An 18,667-nucleotide genomic window follows, 5' to 3' on the forward strand; every position below is an offset into this window, starting at 1 on the left:
TGTTCCTCAGTCTTCCATCCCAGCAGCCACAGGCACCATGGAAGTGCTTTTGGTGAGACTGTCCATGCCCTGACCATGTCCAGATGTATTAACCAGAACAACTGATGTCTGTGCCGGCTAAAACATAAAACTGAAATAAATAAGTGTAAGTTAGAGATAACTGTCATGTAGGCCTGGAAAAATACCATTAAGCTCTGTAAAAATATAGATGCTGTTCCTACCCTTAAAAAACCTGATGTGATTGTGGGTTCTGACTTTAAAAAAATGCTGAACACTTGAGTTTCTGCACCAAGAGGCTCTGAGAAATGAGTTCTTGGTCACCCACTTAAAAAAACTCATATGCTTCTAGTTGGTTTAATTAGTGTGTTCTTCAGTAACTCCCACACATGGATCATTCCACATGCCTGAAAAACATCCATCCATATAAAATCTTAACATTAAAGATTACATCCAATCACTGATAAAATTAGCCAGGCTACCTTCAGTCCTCGATTCCTAGCACGGGGTGCTGTGTTCCAGGAGGAGGCTGCAGAATCTGAGAGATGGAAGTACTGTGTCTTCCTCAACCTGTTCCAGTGGATTATGCTAAGTGACTTGTCTGATACCGAATTATCCTCATATTCTTAAAGCAGGCTGCTAGACTCCGGTACTAAGGCATTCACTCGGGATTTCTCATCTATGCACATGCATAAGATTGGTTCACACATCTTATCTCATAAAAGGAGATGTAAACGTTCCTGTGGTTTTCTATGGTCTGGGATATAAAGGAATCAAGCTCTGAAAGTCTTTTTGCCTTGCTGGAAGATGACAATCCCTCAGCAACATTGCAGCTTCTTTCAGATTAGTCATTCACATCACCCTTGTGCTTCTTCCTGGGCCAGTTCATGACAAATGACACAGCCCTCAGATGCAACACCTGAATTTGAAATCCACCATCCCTCTGCTTACACAAGCTATAGGCTAGCTTCGTCCTGAGGTCGACTGGGTTAAGGATACCTCTCTGCTCTTTCAGATCACTCTTCTTTCTCAACAAAGCCTTAAGGTTTACTCTTCCCATTCCAAAGGCTGCTTTTCCTGGAGTCCAAAACTAATGAGATTCACTTCTCACACAGACATCAAATGAATCAAACCATCTTCTAATCGGGGAGACTTAAACTGATGAAGCCAAGGGAAACTGTCTATAAACCACTCAAAGATCAATGGGAGAGGAAGAGCAGCATTTAATTCTTTTGTGTGGAGGGAATGTATGTCAGAAATCTTACATGCACACCTGCCAAGTCACTGATGCAAATTTCAGAAGGGTCATCAGTTAACTCCCCTGTAAGAAGGTGTCAGGAGGCCTCCCGAGACACCGCCTGTGAGACAACCAGAAGAATGTGTATTTTGTATTTCGAGTTTAATTGAAGCCCATCCTCCGGCTGCTCAGAGTGAGCCTGCATGGTGACAAGCACAAGCAGAATGGAGTCACTGCTCTGCTGTCAAGGCTGTTGAATGTGTGAGCCAGGCAGTGTAGAGAACCTCAGTATTTAGAAGAAGTTCAATTAACCAACATCTAAAGCCGTAGAATTTGTGTTGGGTCTCCGGAGACAACAATGGTGAGCAGCAACACTCTCAAGAGCTGCCGCCTCAGGGTGATGGAGGACTGACTAAGTCCACATCTTAAATATGTATTTTGAACTTTTACTTGAGTAGCCCTGAGGTCACCACCCAGGCCATTCTCAGGACAAGTTCGTCGTGCGTGCTCTCACTTGGCAGATCCCTGGTAAGAGTGACCACCATTCTGACTCAATCACTAGCAGATGATGCAAACACCTTCCAGTCATTTCAGACTTCTGAGGAATTTTTTTGCAGTTAATTTCTGTTTTCTGTTTGTCATTACTGACATAATCATCACTGATCTTCCTATACTGACCTTCTATATTCAACAATCTTGATAATTCTCTTGGATTTTCTGGTAGTTCTCCTGTGGTATGCTGATAAGGCACCTGCAGGTGAAAGTTTTAACTTTTCCAATCTAACACCTTTTTTCATTTTCCCCTCATGGCACTGGCTAGCACCTTCAGTTTAATGCTAGGTAGCAGACATGACAGTGAGCACCTCTGTCCCTTCTTTAGGAAGACTCAGTTTTTCCTCATGGGGGACTCAGTTGTTACATCAAACCTGTCACAACTCCACAGACATTGTGGGCATTTCTAAACTTTTATTCCCCATTCTCTGTGGTGTTTTAAAGATGTACCACAAAATTCCACCCACCCCCCTTTTAAAAAGGTGTGTATGCCGGTTGGTCTACAAAACTTAACCTCTCCCTGAGATGTGCTGACCTCCAGGGTTACCATCAGTTCAGCGTGGGGATATTTTTTGGCAGCTTTGCTTGTTTAGAAGCACTGAATGATGCATTTTGTTTGTTTGTTTGTTTGTTGGTTGGTTTGGTTTTGCCATTAACTTCTGCTGTTAACTCTTTTCCCCTTCTTTCCACATTCTTTGAATTCAATGTACTTTTCTTTTTCTAGCATCAGAATAGGAGCCAGGAGTTCACAGACTTGCAGCTGACCTTGGTATAACAGTTTTATCCTATTTTCCACATTTATGTCTTTCTAACCAATGAATTAGCGAATGCAGATATGCACACATCACTGTGCACATGTGTATGTTGAAAAACAGCTCTTGGGAACTTGGTCCCTCCTGAAGCCCTGTAAGAACTGAGGGTCTGTGTTAGATTGCCAGGCCTCTGCACAAATGATTGATCCACTGACTCCTCTCACCAGCTCAATATAATGCCTTCACTTCCATCCAGGTCACAGGTTTCCTTATTTTAATCATGATTTCTTATCTGACTCACTTGGACCAGTATGATTGGAAGTCCCTACGCTTACATTGATATTCTGCTGTATTGTTAAGGGGTGTTAAGAGGTAGGGTCTAATGAAGAGATCAGGCCAGGAGGGCTTTGCTTTGATAAACAGGCTAATGAGGTCATCACAGGGCAAGTTAGTTCCCACCATCTAAGCAAGTTCTGTGCTCCGCACTGCTTCCCCCATGCAATGCCTCTGCTACAACGGAGCAAGTGCCTCAGCAGATGCTAGCTAGCACTTCAATACTGTGCATTTCTTAGCCTTCACAAGGCTAAGATGTGAAATCAATGTCTTTCTTTTATAAATTGTCCAGTTTGTGGTATTTTGTCATGGCATCCGAAAACAACAGTAAGAGAAGTGATGTTAAAAACACACTGCCTCGTTTCCAAACGTTTGAAGACAGTGCGCTCACCTGTCGCTTAATTTTCCTTTAAGTTTAGGGTTCAGATAATTCAATCTGCTTAATTTCAATGTTTAATATCTTTTGAGTTTATCTTACAGGAGTTAGCCTACGGAGCCACAGGCTCATGGCCCTGAACAGGTGCCATGTTCTGCAGATACTCTATTTAAGGACTCCTATGAAATAGAAACACCATGGTGTCTTACTCCAACACATACTCTTATCTTCTTTACTTTCCCTGTCTCACCAATTATCTCCCTTTGCTTTTGTTGCCTGGTGTGTGTGTGTCACACACGTGTCACATGCACACTCGGGAACACTGCCCTTTCCCTGTTTAATGAGATCGTAGATCCTAAACACCTCCAGCCCTCTTAACACACTTCACCTTTAATTTACCTGATGCTGACTTTGTCACGTCACAGCTCTTTCTGTCTGTCTTTATTTGCATTCATTTTCATTCTGAACCTTTCTGTCTTTTTATCAAAAGGTGTCTGATAGATAGATAAGCACTATATAGCCAGGCTTCATCTAGTCTAGTCCAACAACCTTTTACACTTACAGTGTAAAGTAAATCCTCACTTTTCCAAATGTATCATTTACTCCCTACCACTGTGTTCTTTTAAAAAAAAGTATTGTGTATACATGTCTGGGGAGGGCATTGTCTTGCTGTGCATCTCACTAAGTGCAGCCCATTCCCTTTAGTCATGTGGTCTCTGAGGGCAGAACTCAGACTCCCCAGGCTGGTGTCTTCACCTGCTCACTAAGCCATCTCAATGGCCTCTTTATTTCCCTACCGTTTGGATGGATCAGATATTTGTTGTTTCAACTAGAGCTTTTAAATTTCAACATTTTATCCTTTTGCCAGTTGCTCAATTGAATACAATATACAAAGTGACCAGGAGAAGTCTCCCGTGGTTACCACACAGAGGCAGCACATTTCTTGCACAGTATGCATCACTCATCCTGGCTCTACACTCCCTCCATGTTTTGCCAGAAGTGAGTTGTAAATGCCACTGAACATCATCTTTTCATGCATGCAGTTACATTTCTCATCTCCATGCCATCCTTAGTCCTTTCACTTGGGACGCTTTTCTTCAGTGAAGCCTTTCCCTCAGGCTCCTACAGAGCTCAATTCTGACACCAATCGTGTCCTTCAGTGTTGCCTGTAACTTTGGCCTACAGCATCCCTACCTCCTTTCCATTTCTGAAGGGCATTTCTGGTTGGAAGACAACTTTTGGAAAAGCTTTTTAATTCTTTATTTGCTTATTCTTTCAGTAATCTAAAGATGCCATCCCTCCATCTTCCAGCTTCGTTAGTTTTGTGTGGAAGTCGGCTGCCGGTCTTCTCTAACTGCTTTCAAACTTTTCCTCGTGTCAGGAATCTCGATTCAGTGAGTCACAGTTTTTCATCAACTACAGGAAAATCTTGGCTTTTCTTTTTCCTTAAGTGTTCTCCCGGCCTTTCTCTTCACTCTTCATCATAGACCTCAGAACCTTTGCTGCGTCCAGCACACTTTTGCTGTATTCAGCCTTGGTCTCACTGTGCTCCAGTAAGGACCCATTCTGTTAATTTGTATCTTGGTTTCCTTTGTATTGCTATGATAAAGACCATGACCTAAAGCAATGTGGGGAAGAAAGCATTTATTTGGCTTATGTCCCAGGTCACAGTCCATCGAGGGAAGTCAGGGTAGGAACCAAGGCAGAAGCTGAGCTATGGAGTGAGACTGGTTACTGGCTTGCTCTTCTCTGGCTCACATGCCTTCCCAGGGCTAGCACTGCCCACAGTGAGCTTGCCCCTTCTGACACAATCATCCGTTAAGAATATGTTCCATGGGCTTGTCTACTGACAAATTAGACGGGGTCATTTTCTTAATAGATATTCCCTCTTCTCAGACAACTCTAGCTTACGTTAAGTTGACAAAAACCCAACCAACACAACTCATTTCTGGGATTTTTCATCCAAACTTCTGATGTGTGCAGTCTGGTTTGTTTATTTTTTAACCCATCCAATTAACTTCTAACGTCAGGCACAACCCTAGATTATCTAGTCTTTGTGTGTGTGAGTGTGGGTATGTGTAAGTGTGAGCATGTGTATATATTTGCGTGTATGTGTGTATGTACATGTATGTGAGTATATGTGTATATATTTGTATGTGTGTGTGCATGTGTCTATGTATGTAAGTATGTATGTGTGTGAATATGTATGTATATATGTGTATGTATGCATGTGTATATGTGTGTATGTATATGTGTGAGTGTGTATATGTATGTATGTGTGTATGTTGTATATGTATGTGTGTGTGTGTGTATGTGTGTGTGTATGTGTGGGTGTGTATGTATGTATGTATATGTATGTGTATTTGTGTGTGTATGTGTATATGTATGTTTGAATTATGTGTGTATGTATGTATATGTATGTGTGTATGTGAGTGCATATGTATGTGCATGTATGTGTGAAGGTGTGTAAGTATGTGTGTGTGTATGTATGTGCATATATGTGTGTGTAGCCAATTATCTGCTGAACTCATTATCTTTTCATACATATCTTTAACATATGTATTTATTTATTTACATTCACAATTTATTGGTAAAGATTACTCACAAAGCCTTTATGTAACTTGGGTGAATGTTATCTTGTCTGTGAAAGAAATCAAGAAAGAAGTATTTGGGACAGAGTGATAATGATTGCTACAAACACAAACTCTCAACACAAATTCCACACATTTGTGGTCTTTCTTATTGTACCAAAACCTCTAAGTTGAGCTAATTCATCACAAAATTTAATAGTGTGTGTGTGTTTCTTTGTGCAGTGCTAGGAATCGAACTCATGGCCTCATAAATAATAAGCATTCACACTACTACTGAGCTACTGCCTCAGTCTCCTTTTTTACTTATGACTTCTGAAAATAGAAGTCCTGATTTTCTCTTCTACTCTCTGAATAAACATTAACATGGGCCATATTCAATATAAGTTGTGATACAAATTGATTGAATTTGTCACAGTTTTAAACTTGTAAACTGAGTTCTAAAATATATACATACATATATACATTCACACAAAAAAACTTAAGACAAAATTATATAGTTTATGAACGTATCAGAGAGGTAATACACATGTAATTGCCATCCCCAACTATATTACTGCCCACAGGTTCCCCCCATGCTTCCTCATACCCAATAGTATCCTTACCCAAAATAACCACTCTTACCTCTTACACCCTGTAGTGACTTGCATGCTTACCCTCAAACAATTAGAATCACAGTAAAAATGCTTTTGTGTCTGGTGGTTGTTTCTTCTCTTCTTTTTCAGTTGTTTTTTTTGGGGGTGTGTGAAGTGTAGTATAGAATATCAAATCTGACACTCCATAAGCAGCCATCCTAGCCACTGAGTTACAGCCCATGTTACGGTTTGTATATGCTTGGCCCAGAGAGTGGCACTATTAGAAGGTGTAGCCCTGTTGGAGTAGGTGTGGCCTTGTTGGAGCAGGTGTGGCACTGTGGGTGTGGCCTTTAAGACCCTCATCCTAGCTGCTTGGAAGTCAGTCTTCTGCTAGCAGCTTTCAGATGAAGATGTAGAACTCTCAGCTCCTCCTGTACCATGGCTGCCTGGATGATGCCATGTTTCTGCCTTGAGGATAATGAACTGAACCTCTGAACCTGTATGCCAGCCCCAATTAACTGTTGTTCTTATAAGAGTTGCCTTGGTCATGGTGCCTGTTCACAGAAGTAAAACCCTAACTAAAGTTGACAGAACTTGATACCAGAGACTGGGGTATTGCTGTGATAGGTCTGACCATGTTCTTGTTTGGAAAAATGTGGATTTGGGGACTTTGGATTTGGAAAGCTGTGGAATGCTTTAAATGGGGCTTAGTAGGCTATCCTAGCAAGAATATGAGAGTGATTTGAATTGTGCAGACCTGTCCCAAGAGGCTTCAGTGGAGAATTTCAGATTGTGGCCTAGAGATAGTTTTTTTTGTAGTATTTTGGTGAAGAATGTGGCTATTTTTTGCTCTTGTCTGAAGAGGCTGCCTGAGGCTAAGATGAAGAGACTCAGATTAATTGCATTGACAAAGGATGTCTCAGAAATGACCATCATAGACTTTGTTCTCTGGTTAAGTCTCATGAAGAACAGTTAAATGAGTGTAGCAAGCTTAAAAAGGAAAAATATAAAATATATGGTTCAAGTATTAAAGGGGCATCAGGAAGTGAAATGGAGCAGAATCCTGTGTTCTAGGGGATGGCAGATTAAGGGAGTGGGACTTTGGGGCAAGATCCTACTCAGCTAAATTTAGATCCAAGCATGGTGGTATACACCTTTAATCCCAGAAAATAATGCTAAGTGGATCTCTGAGTTTAAGACCAGCCTGGGACAGAGCAGGCTCTAAGTGAAGAAGAATTTAAATCCAGGCTTGGTGGACCACACCTTTAATCCCAGTGTTTAGGAGACAGGCCTGTAAATCTCTAAATTCAAGGTCAATCTACAGAGCAAGTTCCAGGAAAGCCAAGCTTAGGCAGAGCAGGAGTCTGAAAACAAAAAGCTGTAATAGAATAAGGGGGCCAAGTACAACCCCAGAAAGCAGCGGAACATGGCAGCTTCAGCCATTTGGCTCTGGCTTTAGAGTGAAAAATAGAAGAGTCTACTGGGACAATTGAGGCTGGCTAGTTTGAGCTAAGAAATTAGTGATGATTAAGAAGAGACCACCATTACTGAGGTGAAATCTTCTGGGAAGTGTTTTTCTGAGAGTACAAATAAGCTGTGTTCCAGAGGTAATCTCAGGCTGCAGCTGTTCTTGGGAATGTGAAAGAATCACCCAGGTGGTACTGGTTTTGAAGGCATGAAGGGGCCATGGAGAACACCTGAAACTTGGCACTGTGAGAGGCCATGGAGGGCCATTGGTGAAGGTGCAGCCTCATTTGTAGTTGACTGCCCAGGACTGGAGGGGTCATGCAAAGGAGTTGAGGCTTAGCACCATGAAGAAAGCCTATGATAGGCTATTGGTGAAGCCTAGTTCAATCAGAAGAATCCAGTGTATTGGAGACACCAGTACCATGGGATGATCACCAAGAACAGCAGCAGCAGTGGAGTGGATCAACCTGAACCTAGAGTGCTACAGAGGGCAGAGCTGGAGAAGTGACACCAGCCCTTTGGAGGCGCCCAGAAGATCATGTGTAGATCCCAGACATTGAAAGAAGCTTAACACGGAAGTTGCTTTGGGGACTCCAAGATGTTCAAGATGCCAGAGCCATGGGTTACCTCCTAAGGAAAGCTGCTAACCAGGATTGGAACCAGTGCAGCCAGCAGTTTGTTGCAGTCGACAAAGATGAAAAAGGAGTTGGAGATCTGAAGACTGCTTTGACATCAGACATGGAGATGCTGGATTTGGACTTTGTCCAGCTGGTTTCCTGCCTTGCTTTGTGGATTACAGTTAAGTGATTGGATGAATCTCAGAAGAGACCTTGAAGTTTCAACTTTTAATACTGTTGAGACTGGTATAGACTTTGGGGGCTTTGGATGTTGAACTATATGTATATTTTTATTATGCTTTGTTTAGGTTTGCCACCCCCCCAGACTCATATGTTTGAACAAGCCTATGGGGGCCAGGGAGTGGAATGTGATGGTTTGTATATGCTTGGCGCAGGGAGTGGCACTATTAGAAGGTGTGGCCCTGTTGGAGTAAGTGTAGCCTTGTCGGAGCAGATGTGGCACTGTGGGTGTGGCCTTTAAGACCCTTATCCTAGCTGCATGGAATTGAGTCTTCTACTATCAGCCTTCAGATGAAGATGTAGAACTCTCAGCTCCTCCTGTACCATGGCTGCCTGGATGGTGCCATGTTCCTGCCTTGAGGATAATGAACTGAACCTCTGAACCTGTAAGCCAGCCCCAATTAACTGTTGTTCTTATAAGAGTTGCCTTGGTCATGGTGCCTGTTCACAGAAGTAAAACCCTAACTAAGACAACCCCCACCTATTTTTTCATTGTTAAGAACCACTCAACAGCCCGGGCAGGTAAACTTGCCACTCTTCTACCTCCAGCTCCAAGTAGCTGGCACTGCAGCTGTTCTAACAGGCCTGGCAGCCTAGTTGCTCTCTCCCTGCAATGTGTCTGTGGGGTTCGCTCCATGCTGTGTACTGCAGCTGCTCTGTTTCCTTTCTCCTCACTAAGGCATTAGAATATAATATACTCTCCCATTCTGCTCTTACTGGATACTTGCTTTCCACTTTAGCTTTTCATTTATGTGTGTGAATGCTTTGCTACAGTGTATCTTTTTGCACTTTGAGCCTGACTAGTTTCCGAGGTGGTCAGAAGAGGGCGCCAGGTCCCCTAGAATTTTGTAACTCCCACAAGTGAATGCTGAGAACCAACTCTGGGGGTTGAGAGCAAAAAGTGGTCTTAACCAGTGAGCCATCATCTCTCCAGCCCTGGAAGTAACTTTAATGATTGTACGTATACACTCTATACAGTCATTTGGTACACATGTATATGTACCTCTTTGAAATGGACACTACCAAACAATTTTCCAGGAAGACATTTTGCATGAGACCGCTCCCATCTTCTTCAACATCTAAACACAGGTGAAGGTCTTCAAATGAAAATGTCCTGCCTGACCTTGACCTCTGGAGTGCAGTGAATGGGGGGAAAAAACCACAACAGACCATAAAAAATAAATAAAATAAAAATAAAGTAAAAGATTGATCTTTTAAATACATAAGACACATAAGGATACAGAGTGAAACCACTGTTAAAATAAAATATCATTGGCTTCTGGTCACTCTGCTCAACATATCTACCATAAGACTCATTACACTACGCGGCTTACGCTACACTGCTTTACAGAATGCACTGCAGCCCTGGGAAAGCCACAGCGCGGTGCACCTGTTGTATGACACTGGCCACCCTGCAGGGTGAGGCTGTACACCTTACTACCGCTGAAATTAAAAGGCCACCGGCCACCGCCCAGCCCCGTGGTCACCCTCGAGGCTGACTCACCCATGTCCAGGGCCTGCTGGCACCTGAGCAGCGCGGCCTCGGGCTGCTGCTGGCGATGCAGCCCCCGCGCCTGGCACGCCAGCCTGCGCAGGCGACACTCGGCAGGGAAGCACCTCTCCAGCAGCCCGCTCAGCATCACGTTCACGCGCCGGGCCTGCGCCCGCACCGGCACCTGCTCCACGCAGCGCTTGCACACCGTGAGCCCGCTGGACAACGTCACCGGCTTGTAGAGCAGCCGCCCGCAGCGCGGACAGCCCAGCAGGTCGCGCGGCGCCACGGGCCCCGGGGCCCCGGACGCGCAGCCGCTGGGCCTCGCCGCCACAGGCGGCCGTTTCTCGCGCAGGCCCAGGGCGCGCGCCAGGCCGCTCGCCAGCTCCGAGAGCTCTCCCGGCTGCAGCGGGCCGAGCAGCGCAGCGCCGCGGAACGCGCCGATGGCCTCGGGCAGGCGGCCTGCGCGGGCCAGCGCTTCCCCCAGCTGCAAGCACAGGCCGCGCTCCGGCTGCGCCAGGCCGGCCAGCAGCGAGCGGAAGAGCTCGGCCGCCACTTCGTAGTCGCCAGCGAGGAAGGCCGCGGAGCCCTGTCCCTGGGGCTCCTCCGGGGGCTCCTCGAGGCTGCGGCGCACGCCCTGCGGCTCCGGAGGCGCGGGCTCGGGACTCATGGTGCAGAGACGGGGATTCTTGGCAGCCGGAGCGCGGCTTCTGCCCTCTTCACCGTCAGCCACGCGCGTCGGCGGACCGGGTGCTGCCAGCCGTGGGGACCACGCGAGACGGGCCCGGAGGAAGCGCAGCGCAGCGCACGCGGCCCAGCCCCGGCTCGTGCGAGGCGCCGTGCGCGTCCCAGTGCGCGCCCCAGTGGCTCACGTCAGCCAAGTGACCGTGGGAGCGTGGCGACCACCTCACAGCGCCGGCGTCCTGATTGAACCTTTTTTTTTTTTTTTTCTGCTCCCCGCAGGCGGCCCCGCGCGTGTGCGTGCGCATGCTCTTCCCGCCGCTGCGGAGTCGTTGCGCAGGCTGGAGCTGAGCATCCCAGTGTCCTCGTGACCCTCCACCCAGCTCTCCTGCATTTAGGTACCTGCTGCTTCCGCAAGGCCATGCTGCATAGATGACCCTAGGCTTCTAGAAGGCAAAGAAGGCAAAGTTTCCAAGCCCTTAGATCATCCCTAAGATAATAAGGTCGTGCAAAAGACATCCAGTGCTCCCCAGAGACACAAGAATCCAGACAATGAAGATTATTTACATACATACATATAAATTATCCAGTTTACATTAGACGTTTTGGAATACAAATGAAACCACAATAATAAACAGATTGGAAGTCATATGGAGCTGGAAGAAAGGACATGCATACAATGTTACGTGAGGAAATCCTTAGGGGTGATACATCTTCATTCTGGTGATGGTCTTGATACCAGGCAGGTGAGCAGTCAGACAAAGGTAACCAAGGAAACTGACTCCTGATGGTTGGGAAGCCCCTCTGTAGTTAAATACTCTGGAAACTGCAAATAGTTTATTGTCACTTAACAAAAACCGAAGCACGCGGATATTTCCCATGCACAAGCAGATAATATGAAAGCGCTTAAGTTCAAACTTCAAAAAATGAAAGCAATGTTGTCTTGATGAGGTCCACTGGGGTAGCAAGAGCTGATTCACTGTCTCTGTGGATTAAAAAATAAAAAATAAAAAAGGCAGGGAAAGCCAGAGATCTCAGGCCCAGCCAGGTTCCCTTGAAGGCAAAAGCAGGTGCATACCTCGAAGCCCAGAAAGAAACAGACTCCTAGTGGGTGGGATCCGGACTCTAGAATCTGAGTTTGTCTGGCAAACCTTCAGGTCTGTGGGTAGGACTAGGTCTTCTACCTCAGAAGCGTCTGGTTTGTGTTATTGCAGGGGATTCGATAATCCCAACAAAGAAAGGGAAGTGGGTATTAAAAAATGGAGCTAAGCTGAGTTTCACTCTTCCCACCCCCTGATCATCTTCCTTGCCTGCTGTAAAGCCTGCAGGGACCCCTCCACAAGACTAGAGCAGAGAGTACATGGATAGTGAAGTCTCATTGGTCCATCTGCAGCTTCAGTAACTCATGGCTTCTCCTACTTCTCTGCCTCCCTGGACAACAGGCAGACTGTCTTATTGATCTGGTAATAACTTGGGGCATGATTCCAAAAGGGTGAGGGATTCCTTTTAAAAATGCCATGCTTCTATTAATCAACCAGAGTCTTTGACTTATCAAGCACCTAGTTAGTTCATAAGTCTATGGTTGTCATTTTACTGAGAACGACCATGAAACCAGTCATTCAAGTAAAGCCTATAAAGTAATACTTGGAAAAATATTATATATACAAACACACAGACACACACAACATAGACACAACATGTGCACACACACATAGACACATACAGACACACCCACAAAGGCACATATTGACACACCCACAGACACACACATAACACACACGCAGACAGACATACACACAGGCACACAGAGACACACGAGACATACACAGAGACACATAGGCACACACACACATAGACAGACCACAGATTCATGCACACAGACACATACACAGATACAGACACACATAGACACACACAGACATACACATAGACACAAACAGACACATCCACAAAGACACACATAGACACACACAGACATACACATAGACACACATGCAGAACACAGAGATATATACAGAGACACAGAAAGACACATAGGCACACACACATAGACATACAGACAGACGGACCACAGATTCATGCACACAGACACATACACAGACACAGAGAGATACACACAGGTAGATACACACAGACAGACCACATATTCATACACACAGACACACATATAAACACAGAGAGATGCACATATGTAGACACACCACAGATTCATACAGAGACTCACAGAGATACACATACAGACACATACATACTCACACACAGACACTCATTCATACACTCTCATACAAATACAGATGCGCACACACAGAAACACACACATACATAGACACACATAAACATAGACACACAGAGATACACACACACTGTAGGTAGGGGAAGAAAACAGTATGAAGAAAACATCAAAGATGTTTGTTGATGGGATGAGTGAATCTAGACAAGGAAAGTTACGTTTCCTTCAGGCGCCGCTGCTTCCAGAGACAGGGAGCACAAAATATCAGGATCTGGCCAGTATTTGGTGTCTTAGCTACTTTTTCCTCTTGCTGTGATAAAATATCCCAACAGAAGTCATAGAAGAAAAGTTTCTTCTGGCTCACAGGTCCAGGGCACAGTGTGACCTGGTCCTGCTGGTCGTTCTTTACTGACAGGATCTTGAGAGAGAGTGGACCAGGGGATGAGAGAGATAGAAAAGATAAAGGCTGGGGTAGGGAGGTCTTACACAAACTTTGTCTTATGCCAAGTACACTTAAGAAGTGCAGCACATTATACACTATTTCTAGGGAAGAAATGGGACACAGTCAGCAGAAGCTATCCTACAATGGGACACAGTCAGCAGGAGGCTAAACAAGCAGTGTTGTGCAAAGGAAGCATGGGGCATCGCCACAGCATTACAGACATTGTGCACGGTGGCCCTGGGACTGATAACCGTAGCCTTGTGTCATAGCAAGAGTTAGGTAACTAGAATCCAAAGCAACACCTCCTTCCAGGCCCCACCTCCAGGCCACTACTGGCTCTGCCAAGCCTATTTGTAGTTTTAAAAAGGAGCTATGTGTTTTCTTCATATGTCAGGGACTGGGGGAAAAGCAAGGGCCAACCCATCCCTCAACAGCACTCCATTGTGAGTGTGAGGGACATGGCACATGAACATGAAAGCATGAGGGGCAGCTAGTCATATTGTCTCCTTTGTCCAGAAGCAGAGAGTGATGGATGCCAGTGCTTAGCTCACCCACTTTTCCTAGTCAGTCCAGAATCCCAGCCCTGAGAATGGGACAGCCCATAATGACAACTCTCACCTCAGTGAACCTAATCTCAGTCATTCCTTACAGAAAAATGCCCAGGTTTTTCTCTCCTAATGATACAAGTTCCTGTTAGTGTTAGACATCAAAGAGGAAGTAATGTCTGCAGAGCCTTGTGTATTGCATCCCCACGAAATTTCAGATGGTGTTATCATGTCGGCTCTCAGTCTAATTCAAACGTGAAGGCGATTTGAGAACATCTTATAACATATATCCACAAATGTACAGCTCTTAAAAGCACATGGCTAGTGTTCTGCCTAGGAAAGGTTACAATGGGATGAGTCTGTGTACTTGTGGAAACTCACAGTGGAGGTGTGAGGGCAGAGAATGACCTGGAGTTGTTAACCAGCTGGAGCCAGAATGTTAAATAAGGAACCCAGGATCTCGTGAGGAAAGACTGGATGCTGAGTCAGCTAATCCAAAGGGTTCCCTTTGAGATCTGTCTCTTTATTATATGAAACTATGAGAGTAGACCACAGAAAACCAGGCTGGCTGGCTGTTGATAAACCAAGGTGAGCATTCTTGGGAATGTTGGCCCCTGGGGCATGGATATTTGGGGTTCTGCAGAGTAGTACACAAGCTGACTTCAGTTATTAAATATGCAGACTGGACTACCATCCTTGCCTACTTGTCTGGCATCTTGGTAGATTTTGTGATCTTGATGAGGGAAGAAACACAAAAGGTTTTCAGTTTCAGGTAAGGAGTGAAGCAGGGGCCTCTGTAGAAGATGAAATGTTCTGAATGTTAACTGCAGTTATTCAGGGATGGTCTTGATTTCAAACACTTATGAAAAGTCATCATTGTGGTGTGTGCATGTGCATGCGTGTGCATATGTGTATGTGTGTGCATGCATGTTTGTGTTCACCCGTGTGTATTGCATGTATATACACATGTGTGTGCTTGTGTGCATGTGTGTACATCCATGTGTGTGCACGTGTTCATGTGTGTGTTTATGCACACATGCACACTTATGTATATGTGCACATATGTGTACATGTGTGTGCACATGTATGCATGTGGTTGTATATTTGTGTGCATGTGTGTGTGCCTGTGTGTGTATATGTGTATGTGTGTGTGTGTGTGTATGTATGACTATGAATATATAGGTAATCATGCCAGTGTGTGCCACAGGGAGGTCAGAGGATGTCAGATGTCTTCATCTATCACTCTTTGCTTTGTTGTCTTGAAACGGAGTCTCTTGCTGAACTGAAAGGTTACCATTTCTCAGCCAGCAAGCTCTGAAGGCACCTATATCTACCACCCATTTCTGGGCTTACAGTCACACCCACCTTACCCAGCTCCTTATATGGGTGCTGGGAATTGGAGCTTAGGTCCTCTTGATTACAGAATAAGCATTCTTACATGCTAGCCATCTTTCCAGGCCTTTTGTTTTCCTTTGTAGGCCTGGGGATGGAACCTAGGACTTCACACATTCTAGGCAAGTGCTTCACACTCTCAGCCCTGAATTTAAGTTCTTAGCAGAAGAACGTCTCATTAGAAATGTACAGATCTGCCGGGCAGTGGATGCACAGGCCTTTAATCCCAGCACTTGGGAGGCAGAGGCAGGCAGATTTCTGAGTTCGAGACCAGCCTGGTGTATAGAGTGAGTTCCAGGACAGCCAGGGCGACACAGAGAAACCTTGTCTCGGGGAAAAAAAATCACAGATCAGAAATTTTTTTCATGAAAAGATAATGTACACATAATTATAACTTTGCGAGCAAATTATTAAAACTGGCTGTAGATATAGACCAATGTTTTTGTCTACTTTCTAATGCTGTGATAGATGTCATGACTGAAAGAGACTTGGGGAGGGAAGGGCTTATTTCAGCTTAGAGCTTACAGTCCATTGTCATGAAGGGAGGTCAGGGCAGGAACCAAGGCAGGAGGAACCTGAGGCAGGAGCTGATGCACAGTCCATAGAGGGATGCTGCTTATTGGCCTGCTCTCCATGCTCTCAGTTTGCTTTCTTATAACATTCAGAAGACATTTTCTTAACTGAGGTTTCCTCTTCCCAGATGACCGCAGCTTGTATTGAGTGACAAAATAATAATAATAATAACAATAATAATAATAATAATAATCCAACCAGGCAGCTGAAGATTGATTTTGAAAATACAATAATTACACTAAATACTGCTTGCTTTATTTGGGAAAACAGTTCCAAACAAATGCCCCCAAGCTCGCTGAAACCCTTTTGAAATTTCCTTCTAGACTGTGCTCAGGCACTGTATGAGTCTGTTCCCTGTCCATTTGGGTCTATCCTTAAATTCTGAGCTTCCGTTATCAGATCTAAGAACCTCAAGAATAGAGCCCGACTTCCTGGGTATCATAGTGACTTGATTGGGACTCCCGGGGATTTCCAATAACACTTCTTTCCTGTCTCTTACTTCTTTAACATAAAAATCAAACCCGTTTTCCTTCAGTGTTAGTCAACAGCAGAAGTGTTGGGTCCAGTCACGATTGTGCCTGTTCCTGTGTGAGTAGATATGCTGACAGAAGGGCAATAGCAATATTCCACCCAGTCTCCAGGGTCAATAGAAACAGGAAACCATGAGATGCTCTATAAAGCATAAAGGTTGAGATAGAAGAGGCGTCATTCTTTTGGTTTTTTTGAGACAGGGTTTCTCTGTATAGCCCTGGCTGTCCTGGAATTCACTTTTGTAGACCAGGCTGGTGTCCAACTTAGAAATCCACCTGCCTCTGCCTCTCAAGTGCTGGGATTAAAGATGTGTGCCACCACCGCCCGGCTAAGGGGCATCATTCTTAGGATGACCAAGATGATGCCATGTTTATGATACCATCAGACTGGGGGTGAAGGGTAGGTAGCATGCCATATTGTACTTCATGAACATGACAGGCAACTCCATATATATCATTGGGGTAGAGATGTAGGGGGAGGTGCTATTACTAAAGACTGGCTCCCTAATTGGGTCTTAATTTTGTCAATAAAGAAGGCGGGAGCCAATTTCTGGGCAAAGGGTAAAGGTGGGATTTCCAAGTCCCAGGAGGAAAAAGAGACTCAAGGAAAGAGAAGGGCCCTTTTTGGCCAGGCTTTGCAATGAGAAGAAAGCAGCTGTCATGTAAGATTTTGGGGTAGCTACAATGGGTGGCTTCTGCTACTGGTGGAGGCTGGCTGATTAGGTTAGGGCAGAAGATTCTACACCCAGCAGTTGTATTATCTGGTAAGTTCTAAAATAATAAAGCTGTCTAAATGTTTTTCATCCTTGGAACAAAGAGAGAGAGAGAGAGAGAGAGAGAGAGAGAGAGACCAAGTTGGTAATTGGCAGTTTGATGAAGTTAGTCAAGAGGAACAAGAGGAAGCCAGGCCAGAGCTCAGACAGCAGCAACAGGGTCCCAGCTACTGGACAATTCAGGAGTGGGGCCAGCTGCAGCCAATTTCAGAGCTAAGCCAGGAGTGAGGGCCAAGGTCCTGGGCAAAGGAGGTATCGTGTTTTTAAACTTACACACAACAGGGTAGAGTTGTGGGTCAGTACCTGGAAGTGAGTTTGCACAAGCCCTCATCTTGTCACAATGGACCCCTAAAGCCACTTCAATGTATTCTACTAACTGTCATCCTGGGCGGTGTTGAAGGTTGCATGTGGTAGGTTAACAACTTCGAGTGTCCGCAGGACTGGGAGGTGTGGTACATAGACTCAGGGCCAGCTCCAGTCCCTCTTGAAGCAGCCTAGGCTGGCCTGGTTTCAGATCCTCCCCTTTGTCTTCCCCTCTCTGCTCTTTGAGAAGACTCATTCATTGACTGCCCACCCAGGCAGCTGGCTTTCTTTTACTGTACTGTCGCACTTAGGAATCCATTGTAATTAACTTCTGCCTAATTATCAACCCAATTAGGAACCTCTTTCCAGGCTCCTTTTGTACCTGTCATGGTTAATTTATGCCTTAATTCATTCTCTACTGCTATAATTAAATGCCTAAAAATGGGTAAATATATATTTATGTATATATATGTAAACATATATTATAAACTACAAAACAGAAGTTTATTTCACTTATGACAGAGAGCAAAGGAAGGAAGGTCACTCACTGCCATGATATGAATCTTGATCTGTCCCTGAGGGTGGAGCCCTAATAGCCTGGTTGCCTTTAAAGTCCCCAGTTTTTAATACTGTTACAACAATATTAAACCAAGCACCAGCATAAATTCAGAAGGGAACATCCCAGACACAGCAGCTGATGCCTGGGGCATCAGAACTGTGGTTTTCAGCTTAGTTTCTGTTTGTGTTTGGTTGTTGTTGTTTTTAGCATTTTATTTTAGTTACATGTATATGTGGGTGTAAACACATATGCGTGTACATATTCTCAGAGGTCTTATGTTGGATCTCATTGAACTGGAGTTACAGGCTGTTGAGAGCCACCTGGCGTGGGTACTGGGATTCAAACTCAGGTCCTCCAAAAGAAGAAGACAGTCTCCACGGAGCCATCTCTCTAGCCCAGGGCTGTATTATTGT

At 44.8% G+C, this 18,667-nt stretch overlaps 1 protein-coding gene across 1 annotated transcript in view; it reads right to left on the minus strand.

The window, feature by feature from the left end:
* Positions 1–11,155, minus strand: part of Lonrf2 (LON peptidase N-terminal domain and ring finger 2) — a 43,019-nt gene extending 31,864 nt beyond the window's left edge. The window contains exon 1 of the mRNA NM_001029878.2: positions 10,239–11,155. Within this exon, the coding sequence (NP_001025049.2) occupies positions 10,239–10,896 (658 nt within the window). The 5' untranslated portion in view covers positions 10,897–11,155. The remainder of the gene's footprint in view (positions 1–10,238) is intronic.
* Between the last annotated feature and the right edge of the window lie 7,512 nt (positions 11,156–18,667).

This window comes from Mus musculus, chromosome 1 (assembly GCF_000001635.26).
Source record: "Mus musculus strain C57BL/6J chromosome 1, GRCm38.p6 C57BL/6J".
Taxonomy (NCBI): Eukaryota; Metazoa; Chordata; class Mammalia; order Rodentia; family Muridae; genus Mus; species Mus musculus.